Source organism: Podarcis cretensis (genome assembly GCF_951804945.1).
Source record: "Podarcis cretensis genome assembly, chromosome: 2".
NCBI lineage: Eukaryota > Metazoa > Chordata > Lepidosauria > Squamata > Lacertidae > Podarcis > Podarcis cretensis.
Window position 1 is genome coordinate 31,270,508 of NC_137171.1, and position 13,511 is coordinate 31,284,018.

General features: G+C 44.9%; 1 protein-coding gene across 2 annotated transcripts in view; it reads left to right on the top strand.

Annotated features, from left to right (window-relative positions):
- Window positions 1-13,511, top strand: part of DNAH17 (dynein axonemal heavy chain 17) — a 103,319-nt gene that overhangs the window by 38,164 nt on the left and 51,644 nt on the right. For both annotated transcript variants that reach the window (XM_079965300.1, XM_079965301.1), the window contains 11 exons: window positions 49-197; window positions 2,145-2,427; window positions 2,868-3,041; window positions 4,289-4,496; window positions 6,496-6,661; window positions 7,925-8,027; window positions 8,246-8,393; window positions 8,541-8,632; window positions 10,930-11,091; window positions 12,034-12,198; window positions 13,111-13,302. In XM_079965300.1, coding sequence (XP_079821426.1) covers window positions 49-197; window positions 2,145-2,427; window positions 2,868-3,041; window positions 4,289-4,496; window positions 6,496-6,661; window positions 7,925-8,027; window positions 8,246-8,393; window positions 8,541-8,632; window positions 10,930-11,091; window positions 12,034-12,198; window positions 13,111-13,302 — 1,842 coding nt within the window. The remainder of the gene's footprint in view (window positions 1-48; window positions 198-2,144; window positions 2,428-2,867; window positions 3,042-4,288; window positions 4,497-6,495; window positions 6,662-7,924; window positions 8,028-8,245; window positions 8,394-8,540; window positions 8,633-10,929; window positions 11,092-12,033; window positions 12,199-13,110; window positions 13,303-13,511) is intronic.

The following is a 13,511-nucleotide window of genomic DNA, read 5'->3' on the forward strand; positions in this document are numbered from 1 at the left end:
AGCAAGATGAAGAAGAAGTCACACCATCCTTGTTTCTCTCCCTCCTAGGTGCTCACCCTAGCAAGCAATGAGCGAATCCCACTAAATCCCACCATGAGGCTTGTGTTTGAGATCAGCCACCTAAGAACAGCAACACCCGCCACAGTGTCCAGAGCAGGAATCTTGTACATTAACCCTGCTGACCTTGGCTGGAATCCGTGAGTTTGAGTTCCCTTTTGAGTATATGAGTGTCTTCCCTTGCCAGCAAAAGCAAGTTTCTTCATGGCATACAGAGGAAAAACTTTCATCCCTTGATGCATTCATTTATTTACTTTGAAATATTTCTAAGGCACTTCATATATTATTTTTAAAAATATAAGGTGCATAAAACATTGCACATCAACATAAAAGCACCCTAAAACAATATTATAAGCATACATAAATCCAATGGTGCGTGGTCTAGATCTCATGGATCAGGGGCAGCCTGCACAAAGAGTTGCATCTTTACAAGACTTCTGTAGTAAATAATTGATGGTGCATATCTATGTTTTGACATAGATGTGACTGTGTTTAATGAAGGTGAATGAGAGAAATCAAGTTCCAGTGGTAGCTTTTTGTTAAACATCTTCTTCTTCTTCTTTGGCGATCACTCGTAGCCGAGTAAGATTGTCTTCCAGTAAACACGGTTTTAACAATGAGTCTGTAAGTGACTGTGGAGGCCAATTCTGGATCCACACGTCCTTCCACAGTGGGGACATAGGTTCCCGGGTGGGAGTTGATCACGGTATAGATTTGCCAAGCGTGCCTTCCTCTTAGCACGTTTCTCCCTTGCGTTCTGAGTTTGAGTGTCTTCAAAGTCCATGACACCTTTGGTAAAGGCTGTTCTCCAACTGGAGCGCTCACAGGCCAGTGCTTCCCAGTTGTCGGTGTTTATGCTACATTTTTTAAGATTTGCCTCGAGACAGTCTTTAAACCTCTTGGGAATCTTTCTTCCCTTAGCTGACCCCACCTCCCTGCAGGGCTGATTGGTTAACTGAGGTTTGGCAAGAACCTCCAATGACTAGTGCAGGGAGGCAGGCCAGCCCAACCAGCTGGTGGTCCCAGTGGGTCACGGTGCTGTGCGCGGTTCTGCAAAGGGCGTCCACAAAGAAAGGTGTGAGCGCTCATTATTAACCAGACTCATCCCCCCTCCACTAGGTTCCCCGATAAATTGAAGAGTGTAATTGGTCTGATTTTGCTGTTGAATTTCATTGTATTTTAGTAATTTTTGGGTGCACTGCCTGTGTTGTCTGTTGCTGGTCTCCCAATATCTTACTTTTTTGTTATATTCCTTTGGGTGCCTAGAGACCATTGGTATTTGCCATTGAGATTCAAGCCCCATGCCAGAATTTTGGTTTGTGCTTTTAAAGTGGAGTAAAAGGTTCTGTTGATCTAGCACAGCAGATCCACTTCTTTTTTAAGCAAACTTCTTGTGCTTTTGGAAGTGTATTGAAAAGTGTGACATGACTGAATCAATAAACACCTCACAAGCAAGTTTTGCGCAAGCAGATCAGGAAGAATGCTGAAAAAAGGGCATCTGGAGGAGCTTTGGAGTTTGTTTTTAATTGTAAACCATCATGAAAGGGATGAAATGAATAAATAACACATTTCCCATTATAAAGAAATTTGCAGTCCTTCTTCAAACCATTTTATAAGTAGGAAAATTATTGTGATGATTAAAGATTATGACTTACCTATGAGCACTGGGTTCAGTCATGAAAATTATTTGAATCTAGCACTAAACACCCTCCCCTAGCCATTGGGCTCTTGTTATGTCACAGGTTCATGTTTTCTTGTTCTGCAAAATAAAGATCTACTGAGGCCTTAATTTCATCATCAATGGGATATCAGCAAGGTGAATTAAACAATGGAGGTTAGGATCTGAAATTGTAGGGAGACAAATGCAGTGCTTCGCTTCCTAGAAGACATGTGGCTCATGTCTATAATAGGGTAGCATGTTTCATGTTGCCCTGCAGCCGAATAAGAAAATGGTTCCTCTGCACTCTGAAAATGATGCAGTTTAAGTAAAAGGAAGGGGGTATAATGCTTGCCTGAAGTAGAACGTGCATGTTCCATGCATGAGAGAATGCATCACATTGAATAAGTAATTTTATATCACCGTACAGAGTGGTGAGCAGCTGGATTGAGCGTCGGGAAGTACAGTCTGAAAAAGCCAATTTGATGATCCTGTTTGACAAATACTTGCCCACGTGTTTGGATAAGCTGAAGTTTGGGTTCAAGAAGATAACGCCTGTACCTGAAGTGACGGTGATACAAACGATCCTGTACCTTCTAGAATGCCTCTTAACCCCAGTCAACACGCCTCCGGATTCTTCCAAAGAGCTGTACGAGCTCTATTTTGTCTTTGCTTGTTTCTGGGCCTTTGGAGGAGCGATGTTCCAAGATCAGGTACTTTTAGAAATTTAAATTACTGTGTTCTGCTTCCATACCTTCAGGGTATTATTGCCCAGCAGTGCATTAAGCAGCATTTATGTACACAGGAGCCATTTTTCTAGATGCCTCTTCAAACGCTACCACAGTGACAAGGCTGGCATCAAAAATTCCTTCCTTGTGGCTGTGGTAACCTTTTAAATCTGCTTTCTGTGCATCCTGCCTGGATTGCCTGGTGCTCTGTCAGTGCCACATTTCCCAGGAGGGCACAGCTGTGTGGAACCCCAGCCACATCACTCTCTCTTAGGGAAGCAGCATGTCTGTATTCACATTTTTTTAATTGTTTGGTTTTGATAGGATTTGTTTTTTATGTTTCTGACATTCTTTGTGGCCACTTAATATATCTATAATCAAATAAACATAAAAAGCATGTTAAATGTCCCTCTTTTCCTCACCAGCTTGTAGACTATCGTGTGGAGTTCAGCAAATGGTGGGTAAATGAGTTTAAAACCATCAAGTTTCCTTCTCAGGGGACTATTTTTGACTATTACATTGACTCCGATACGAAAAAGTTCATGCCTTGGACTGATAAAGTGCCTGTATTTGAGTTGGATCCAGACGTCCCATTGCAGGTAATGGTTAAAACCCATTTTTCTTCTCGTTCATATTTCATTTTAATTGCTTTTCCCCTATGGTGCTACAAAATAGAAGCCAGTGCTGAGGAAAATTCCTGCATCAGCTCAATATCCCAGTAAAGAGTAGGAAGAGTATGCTAAGAGTGTTCTTGGTTTATATACGTAGCAATATGTCTGCCTCAAGTCACAGGGTTCCTGCTCCATCCCACAGATTCAGGTATTCAGTCTTGTTTACATGCTTATTTAGGCACGGGGCAACAACAAAAAGAGCCTTGCATGTTGTAACTCCCTTCCTCACCAGTGGCTACTAGTCATGGCATATGCAGGAATTTGCTTCTGGCATGCCATCAGTGCAGAAGCATTGCAGTTCATCATTTGGGAGGCAAATGCTCATTCATGCAAGGATAAGAAGACATAGAAAATTACATCTGGGGAAGGACAAAACTGCATCACGTATGGTTTTTCAGAGCTCTATTATTATTACATTTATATTTTAGCTTCCTTTAAAGGAGCTGACAAGGGAAGTGGTGTATACGGTCCTCTCTCTCCCAGTTTATCCTCACAACAACCCTGTGAGGTGGGTTAGACTGAGAGGAAAGTATTCCTTGTGGCAGGTAGACACACATGTGTAATTTAGATATTTGAGCCTTGCAGCTCGGTTATTAAAACCACTGCTACTAATCTGGTCATTCCTCAGACAAATAAGTGAATTCCTACAGCGCTAGAGGAAATCCTATGAATTTCCATTGAGCCCAAATAGCAGCCCTAGACAACACTCAGTGATGAATCAACCTCACTTGTTAAAATCACATTTATTAGGTCTGATAGGAATTTACTGATGTAGCTTCTTGTGAGGTCTTCACAAGAGTCCTGTTGCAAAGTCATAGGGGGGGGGAATGGTTTTCCTATTATTATTATTAAAAATTATTTATACTTTTCAGGTTTATACATTTCACTAATTTTACAATCATTTTGACATTACAAAACTTGATTTCCTTCCCCCTCTTTTCTGCGGTTCCTTAAATTTATTTTCAATATATTCATCATATCCAAATTAACTTAATTTGCTCATTTATTCATCTTCTTTAAATATATACTCTTATGAAACTGCAGGAAAACGATTTTCCCTTTCACTTCTGCTTTACTGTGTCTTCCAAGGAATACTGTGCCAGAAAGTGCCTTCAGCCATGTGGTTTATGTTGTTCAGACTTTGTAAGTAGTTTCTTTTCATTCTGCTTTTGTAGGCCTCAATGGTCCACACAACAGAAACCATCCGGATTCGCTATTTCATGGATCTCTTAATGGCAAAGAAATGGCCTGTGATGCTAGTTGGGAATGCAGGCACTGGGAAGTCAGTGCTGATGGTAGATAAGCTGGACACCCTGAACACAGATGATTACTTAGTGCAATCTGTCCCCTTTAATTTCTACACAACTTCAGCAATGCTGCAATGTAAGGAGGCCGGGTGTGTGTGTGTGTGTGTGTGTGTGTGTGTTTTATTGCATTTATATCCCACCTTTTTCCTGAAAGGAGCAGAAGGTGGCGGCAACAGTTCTTTCTCTCCCCATTTTATCCTCACAACAATCCTGTGTTGTAGGTTAGGATGAGAGAAACAAGATCACACCCAGTGAGCTTCATGGTCAAGTGGGGATTTGAACCCTTGTATCTCCCAGCAGGTGGCGCTGTGGGTTAAACCACAGAGCTTAGGGATGCGGGTGGCGCTGTGGGTTAAACCACAGAGCCTAGGGATGCGGGTGGCGCTGTGGGTTAAACCACAGAGCTTAGGGATGCGGGTGGCGCTGTGGGTTAAACCACAGAGCCTAGGGATGCGGGTGGCGCTGTGGGTTAAACCACAGAGCTTAGGGACGCGGGTGGCACTGTGGGTTAAACCACAGAGCCTAGGACTTGCCGATCAGAAGGTCGGCGGTTCGAATCCGTGCAACGGGATGAGCTCCCGTTGTCTGGTCCCTGCTCCTGCCAACCTAGCAGTTCGAAAGCATGAAGTGCAAGTAGATAAATAGGTACCGCTCCGGCGGGAAGGTAAATGGCGTTTCCGTGTGCTGCTCTGGTTCACCAGAAGCGGCTTAGTCATGCTGGCCACATGACCCGGAAGCTGTACGCTGGCTCCCTCAGCCAATAAAGCGAGATGAGCGCCACAACCCCAGAGTCATCCACAACTGGACCTAATGGTCAGGGGTCCCTTTACCCTTTACCTTTACCTATCTCCCAGCTATGGTTTCCCCAGTAGTGATGTATGGAAGTGAGAGCTGGACCATAAAGAAGACTGATCGCCAAAGAATTGATGCTTTTGAATTATGGTTCTGGAGGAGACTCTTGATAGTCCCATGGACTGCAAGAAGATCAAACCTATCCATTCTTAAGGAAATCAGCCCTGAGTGCTCACTGGAAGGACAGGTCCTGAAGCTGAGGCTCCAATACTTTGGCCACCTCATGAGAAGAGAAGACTCCCTGGAAAAGACCCTGTTGTTGGGAAAGATGGAGGGCACAAGGAGAAGGGGACGACAGAGGACGAGATGGTTGGACAGTGTTCTCGAAGCTATCAGCATGAGTTTGACCAAACTGCAGGAGGCAGTGGAAGATAGGAGTGCCTGGCGTGCTCTGGACTCATGCTGGTAGCTTTGAGAACACTGTCCAACCATCTCGTCCTCTGTCGTCCCCTTCTCCTTGTGCCCTCAAGCTTTCCCAACATCAGGGTCTTTTCCAGGGAGTCTTCTCTGTAGGGATTCCCAGTAGTGATGTACGGAAATGAGAGCTGGACCATAAAGAAGGCTGATCGCTGAAGAATCAGTGCTTTTGAATTATGGTGCTGGAGGGGACTCTTGAGAGCCCCATGGACTGCAAGAAGATCAAACCTCTCCATTCTATGCAAAGAAGACGAAGCCTGCCAACATTTGCAGTCGTGCTGCCATCCTCCACCATCATCTATTGCACCGTGCGCCATGCGCATTCCCTCACCCTGGATGTGTTAACGTGAAAAGCTCTTCTAATGGGTCTGCCTGTCCATGAGCTACTCCACTCTCCCTTCAAACTAGTCAGCTTCTGTTCTCATGAGGGTCTTGTGTGGCTAAGCTGCCTGCCCCCTCAGTAAGATCATCTCTCCTTCCCCACTGATACAAGACTGCCTTTCCCACATAAATCCGATTATAATGTTTGATGCATTATTATGTTTTATATATTCTGCAAGCCAGCCAGAGTGGCTGGGGAAACCCAGCTAGTTGGGCAGCATATAAATAGCAAAATTATTATTATCATCATCATCATTATTATCATCATCATCATCATCATCATCATCATCATCATTATCATGCTATTCACTTTTGAACAAGCATGCTGCCTTTACAACAGGATGGAGCTGAGGAAAGCTTTACCTGATTGCCAGAATAAGACCCTGTGACATTTGTTTCTGCATGGTCTTCTTTTTTTAATGCAGCTATTCTTGAGAAGCCCCTGGAGAAGAAATCCGGCAGGAACTTTGGTCCCCCTGGTACCAAGAAACTCATCTACTTCATAGATGATATGAACATGCCAGAAGTTGACAAATATGGCACTGTGGCTCCTCATACCTTAATCAGGCAACACATGGACCATGGACACTGGTAGGAATGCACTTTGTCACGTGACTCCTGGTCAACGCGCATATTTGAATGGCACAGTTGAATGCTGTGGAGCTTCATGCGCTACATATATACACCCAAAAGACATTCTCATTTTCTACTAGTAATCTTGGTTGCGACAGGGATTCTGGAATCACGACAATCCAAAAGGCAATGAAATATATGCAGTAGAAATGGGTACATGCAAGCGTGACACCACCCTCTTACTGTAAAGTTTTGAAGTCTTGCTCTCACACTTTCTCTGTTTTGAACTGACTCCACACCTTCAACTCCAATCTATATAGTATATTCCAAAAAAATAAAATAAAAGTAGCTCCCTTGTATATCATGTCCAACACAAGGCTAGATTTCTGTGATGGACGTCTGGCTTTTGTGTGGGAGTTGCAGCACACTATTATTAGATGTGCAGAATGTAAAATGTCCGCTTCTGTAGACCTCTGAACAAGTCCAGAGGAGTCGGACCGAGATCCATTTTTGTAACATTGTATCAAATTCTACCGCCTACCCCTCTGGTGTTCCCACAACAGACCCCCAAAAAGAAAATATGTTAGGCATTCTGTGTCCAAGCAGGAATATCATCAGCCCCGCAAAATCTTCATTTGGCTTAAGTAAGGAATTGGAACTCAGAAAGTATTGTGCTTAACCCAGTAATGTGCAACATATTTATACATTTGTGTGTACACACACACACACAACATGTACATGCACATTTCTAATCATGTGGGAGTCGTGTTCTCCGGAAGTGGATGAACATACGCCATGGTAATGTTGCCATCTTGCAGCCAAAGACAGGAAATGCAGGCTGGCCTTGGACACACACCCTTCGGTCTATTTCCTTTATTCATCTGGGGTAGATGTTTTAATACATAAAAACCCAGTGTAATCTAGAGAAAACAGAGTGTTTGAATGTTCGCTTCCTGCAAAATGTGTGCAAATGACCACTGTGGAGATTCCACTGGATTAGCTAAATTAGATTAGCTAAGTAGATCTTCAAATCCTATCATGCTTCCCTTGGGAACAATCTCCAGCTTGTGCTTCCACAGAGCTGATGTATCTCTCAAAATCTCATTCGTGTTCTCTTAATGAGAGGAGGTCATGAAAAGAAGTCTTCATTTTGCCCTTTGTCCTCATTTTCCATAAATGTACGTGCAAGATAGATGAGACTTCATAAATATAAGTGGATATGGAGCTTTGTGCAAGAGTTGCATCTCAGAATCGTGTCTCTTTCTTGCTTATTTCTGTTAGGTATGACAGAACCAAGCTGACACTGAAGGATATTCACAACTGCCAGTATGTTGCATGTATGAATCCAACTTCTGGATCCTTCACCATTGACTCGAGACTTCAGGTACCTGTCAAAGACCCCTGTTGTAGGGGTTTCAGTCAAAGGCATCTGCTACACCCCTGCAATGTTTGCTTCTTTGGATTTGGTCTCCTCTTCCCAAGTGGAAGCAGAAAAGCAGATCGTGTCTGGGTTTTTTGACTTTCTTTTAGAGAATTAAAATGTGCCCTTTTGTTTAAGAGAGTGCTGCCCAGCCTGATCTTGATGAATGCCTTTTGTTGCAGCGACATTTCTGTGTGTTTGCGGTGAGTTTCCCAGGACAAGATGCTCTTATGGCTATCTACAGTACCATCCTGGGTCAGCACTTGGCCCTCCGAACTGTCCCCATGGTGGTTCAAAAGATTCATTCACAGCTTGTTTCTGCAGCTCTGGGTAAGCACTTGCAAAAGTAGAAAACCTTGCCATGGTTCATGCTTTTCATGATTATTGTCCTCTCTTTGCTCTGTTTTCTAGTTCAGGTTCAAGTCACACAAACAGCCCCTCATTTTCATGTATATCTGCTGTATTTCTCCACAACAGCCTTGCATCAGAAAATCACATCAACCTTTCTTCCTACGGCCATCAAATTTCACTATGTTTTCAATCTCCGGGATCTTTCTAACATCTTCCAGGTACAATGTCACTTCTGTATAGCTGTTTGCACTTTGCTGTGAGTGTGGATTTCTCTTTCCCTATTCCCTAGGAAGAGCATGGGCGAAACATAGTCCCACTGGCTGGGGACGGTGGGGGAGCGGATCTAGTCTGTTGAGGCCATTATAGAGTATACCTGTGTCCTCAGAGGACACCCAGCTTAGGAAGTGGAAGGCAAGCAAAATTGGTCTCTCCAACCAAAGCCATGCTGGCTTCCTTCCTTTCTGAAGGGGAAAGGAATGGATTTTGACTCAAGGACTGACCACCCATATTAGCCATGCTGATTTCAAGCTGATGGTGATTGAGACCAATGTGCTGCTTCACCAGCATCCTAGGGGAGGCCCATCTTAGCCTTGCCAATTTGCTCAGAGAAGTGTGAAGAGCCCCATGGATGGTAGGATGCAGAGCGTAACTGCCTCCTAACCCTTTTGCTCTCTTTCTGAATCCTTGAGTCAATTACCTTCTGCCCCTGCATCCTATTCCCCCTACCTTTGCTGATTTCAAAGGGATAGGGAAAGAGAGATCCACAGAGCTTCCGGCAAGTCATGTTTATATAGAGGTGTCCCTGCCTTGCCTCTGTTTTCTCCCCGTATCATCTCCCCTTTCAGAAGCAGTTCATGCCTTTTACAGCTTGCAGTCCTCCTCCTGTGATTCAGCATGACTGTTCTTCTTACAGCCATTGTGAATTTATACAGTATGACATTTCCCGAGGCGTTCTGTTCTGGCATAAGGAAATGCAATCTGTTAACACCCATGTAACTGCCGTAAACACAAGGGCCCTGGGGAGCAACAAGCTTTCTTGGAAACGCAAAGCTTGCCACCATGTTGTTGTCCCTCCTTTGTCAGTTTTTCGGTGTTCCCTTTGTTTTGTTACAGGTGAGCAAAGTGCTTCTTTTGCCATGGCACTTGTCAGATTTAGAGCAGTGGGCCGGGTACTCCGTTATGCGACTGGAGCACTGCAAAGAGTGCTCAAGATGCCAGCCAATCAGTCTTGGGAATAACGACCCACAAATTATAGAATCATAGAATGGCAGAGTTGGAAGAGCCCTGAGTATCATCTGAGTATCATCACCCTGTGATGCAGGAATATGCAGCTATCCCATACGGGAATTGAACCTGCAACCTTGGCAATATCAGCACAATGCTCTAACCAACTGAGCTATCCAAGAGTTATGTCCCATGTACTATTCCTTTAAATCATGAATAGCCAATCTGGTGCCCTCCAGTTATATTGTCGGATTGTATACTCACCTAGACACTTGCATGCTCAAGCACACAGAGACTATTCTTCCCTCTCTAGCCCCATCAACCTCAGTGTGGCCATGCTAGCAGGTTCGGAAACTGGAGAGTGTTATAACTGTCATTGCTAAGCAACCACAATTCCCAATACTTCATCCCCAAGGCCTGGCATTTTTTTTCCTAGAGAGGTAGCAGCAGCGGTGGTGGTGGATTCCCTCCCATAGTAAACTTTTATATGCTGACATTTTAAGTAATGAAGGCAGAACCCACACTCAGTACCTCTCATAGCATTCCTCTGGGTTTGTGGGATCTGCATCTGTAAGCACACTTGGCCTAGGACCCACGTCAGCCTAGGACCCACGTACCTATGGGACCGCCTCTCCTGGTATGTCCCGCGGAGGACCTTAAGGTCCACAAATGACAACATTTTTGAGGTCCCAGGTCGCAAGGTGGTTAGATTGGTCGCAACTAGGGCCAGGGCCTTTTCAGTACTGGCCTCGACTTGGTGGAATGCTCTGTCACATGAGACTAGGGCCCTGCGGGACTTGACATCTTTCCACAGGGCCTGCAAGACAGAGCTGTTCCGCCTGGCCTTTGGTTTGGACTCAGTCTGACCCTTATGTTTCCCTCCCCCTATGGTTTTGATGAGGCTGCATTTTAAATTGCATTTTAACCTGTATTTTAAATTGGGTTCCCCCCCCCCATTATGTTTTTACTGTAATTTTACTGTTGTTAGCCGCCATGAGCCTGGCTCTGGCCGGGGAGGGCGGGGTATAAATAAAATTTATTTTATTATTATTATTATTTGAACTGTCACATGGGGGGGGAAATCCTTATAGCTTATCACAGTGTTTGTACTGGGCAGAAGAGGGCAATGCAAACATGTTGAGGATAAACAAGATGGAAGGGCTCTGCTTCTTGATGCCATCAGAAGTCTCTGCTGCCTGTGCTTGCTTCAGCAGCGCATTTGCCAGAAAGCAGCACTGTTGCCTTATGGGACCAGGCAGCCAGTGCTGGAAGCATTTTCTGTCTTTGGCAGGGACTTCTCTTCTCCACGGCCGAATGCCTCCGAGTGCCGGTGGACCTGGTCCGACTGTGGCTGCACGAAGCCACAAGGGTTTACTGTGACAAACTTGTGGAGGAAAAAGATCAGGAGAGTTTTGGCCGGGTTATGATGGCTACTTGCAAAAAATTCTTTGAGGTAGGGTAGTCATTCTTCTGTCATTCTTCAGCTGATACACTAGATTCAAGGGTGAATGTGGGCTCTGCTGGGATGCCTGCAGTCCGGTCCATATTACAGTGGTACCTCGGGTTACATACGCTTCAGGTTACAGACTCCGCTAACGCAGAAATATTACCTCAGGTTAAGAACTTTGCTTCAGTATGAGAACAGAAATCGTGCTCTGGCGGCGTGGCGGCAGCAGGGTGCCCCATTAGCTAAAGTGGTGCTTCAGGTTAAGAACAGCTTCAGGTTAAGAACGGACCTCCGGAACGAATTAAGTACTTAACCCGAGGTACCACTGTAATAAGTAGAAGCGTGACTGGGAACAAACTTATTTGAAACTTCATCCAAATCCGCATAGGCTTTCTTAAAACAAGAATCCTAGAACATTTGAAAATGTCCAGGGCTGGCTCCTGATTTGAGGCCGCCCTGGACAAAAGGCCCTTTCCCCGCTCTCTGTCAATGGGATCTAGGTACCTTATCTGGCTTTGATGGCAGCACCCCAAGTGGCATTGGACAGCGGGATCTAAGCTCCTATAAAAATTTTCACCAACACCAAATTTTCACCATTGTGGAGAATTTAAAGGATGGCTAGTCCCAGTGATTGCTGCTTCGAGTGTGAGGCTAGGAAAAGAATTCACGGGAGCCCAGGAAAGGCCCTGGGGCCCTGGCAGCTGCTCAAGGAGTCCAGATGCTGATCCAGCATCATCTGCTGACATCCTGCCTTCCTCATGCCAAATCACAGCTATATCACAGTTACCATTTTGAATAGGCACTAGCAGCTGTAGCAGAGATGGAGGGATAACACAGAGTTCAGCAACTGACCCTCCCATCCCCCCCGTACACTTGCACCCAGTACAAATGTTTGCTATCCTTAAAGGTAAAAAGCAGCTTATGGGATTATGTTTGTCCTTTCTGCAGGAGCTAGGTGACAATGTTGTCTTTGCGAAGCCAAATATTTATTGCCACTTTGCTCAGGGCATTGGCGATCCCAAGTATCTCCCAGTTTCTAACATTCAGTCTCTGAATAAGCTGCTTGCAGAAGCCCTGGACAGCTACAACGAGGTCAATGCAGTGATGAATTTGGTGAGTGAAGCTGGAACTAAAACCCAGGGAGAAGATGGCAATTACCATGCTGGTCCTGAAAGGGGGGGCGGTCTTTCTCTCAGGCTTAAAGGTGTAGTCTTAAGTTCCTGCCACTGTTCATTTAGCACATGGGTAGGCAAACTAAGGCCCAGAGGCTGGATCCGGTCCAATCGCCTTCTAAATCCAGCCGCGGATGGTCTGGGGAATCAGCGTATTTTTACATGAGTAGAATGTGTCCTTTTATTTAAAATGCACCTCTGGGTTATTTGTGGGGCCTGCCTGGTGTTTATACATGAGTAGAATGTGTGCTTTTATTTAAAGTGCATCTCTGGGTTATTTGTGGGGCATAGAAATTCGTTCTTTTTCCCCCCCAGAATATAGTCCAGCCTCCCACCAGGTCTGAGCGACAGTGGACCAGCCCCCTGCTGAAAAAGTTTGCTGACCCCTGATTTAGCATATTCCTGCAGTCAATAGCTTAAATCCATTGAAGTTCTGAATGCAGAATGTCCCGAGTTGTACAAAGTGGGGGGGGGGGGAGAGAGGAGCAGAAATGGTGGGCTCCGGTGGAGTTGAGTAAATAGGTGGTTATTTTAAAATTATAAAAGAGAAATGCACCAGTAAGGGTGGAAATAGTCAGGTGGGGCATTAGCTAAGATAAATGGCGCTGTGAAACATTTATCCAAAAAAACTACAGGGACATCATGTTTAAGTTGGGGGGGGGAGTGTGCGCTATTTGTTGTTCCAAAAAACCCAGATAACAAATTAGGACAGGGACGCCATCAGTTGTGGGCTGAACAAAGTAGCCCATACTAATAAAATCCATGCTAAAATTGATTGGTATATAGGCCATAATGTTAGACTTCTGTATTATTGTGGGCTGTGCTATTAATAATCCTTCCTTGGCTGTTGCAGGTGCTGTTTGATGATGCTGTCTCCCACGTCTGCAGGATCAATCGCATCTTAGAGTCTCCCAGAGGGAACGCTTTGCTAGTGGGCGTAGGAGGGAGTGGCAAGCAGAGCCTGTCTCGGTTGGCAGCCTATATCAGTGCCTTGGATGTGTTTCAGATCACGCTGAAGAAAGGCTATGGGATTCCAGACCTCAAAGTGAGAAGCAATGTGGTTTTCTCTAGGGGGTGTCCCAGTAGAAAAAGAACCATAACTGGCGCCAAATCCCTGATACCCAGAATGCCTCTAGATTGGTCGTTATTTTGCAGGAGGGATTCAGGTGCATGCGAGAACCTTAGGTTTGTGCAGTTAAAGTGGATTAAAGCGCTCTGTTGCCCTAGCACAGTAACACTTCATACATGCTCTAT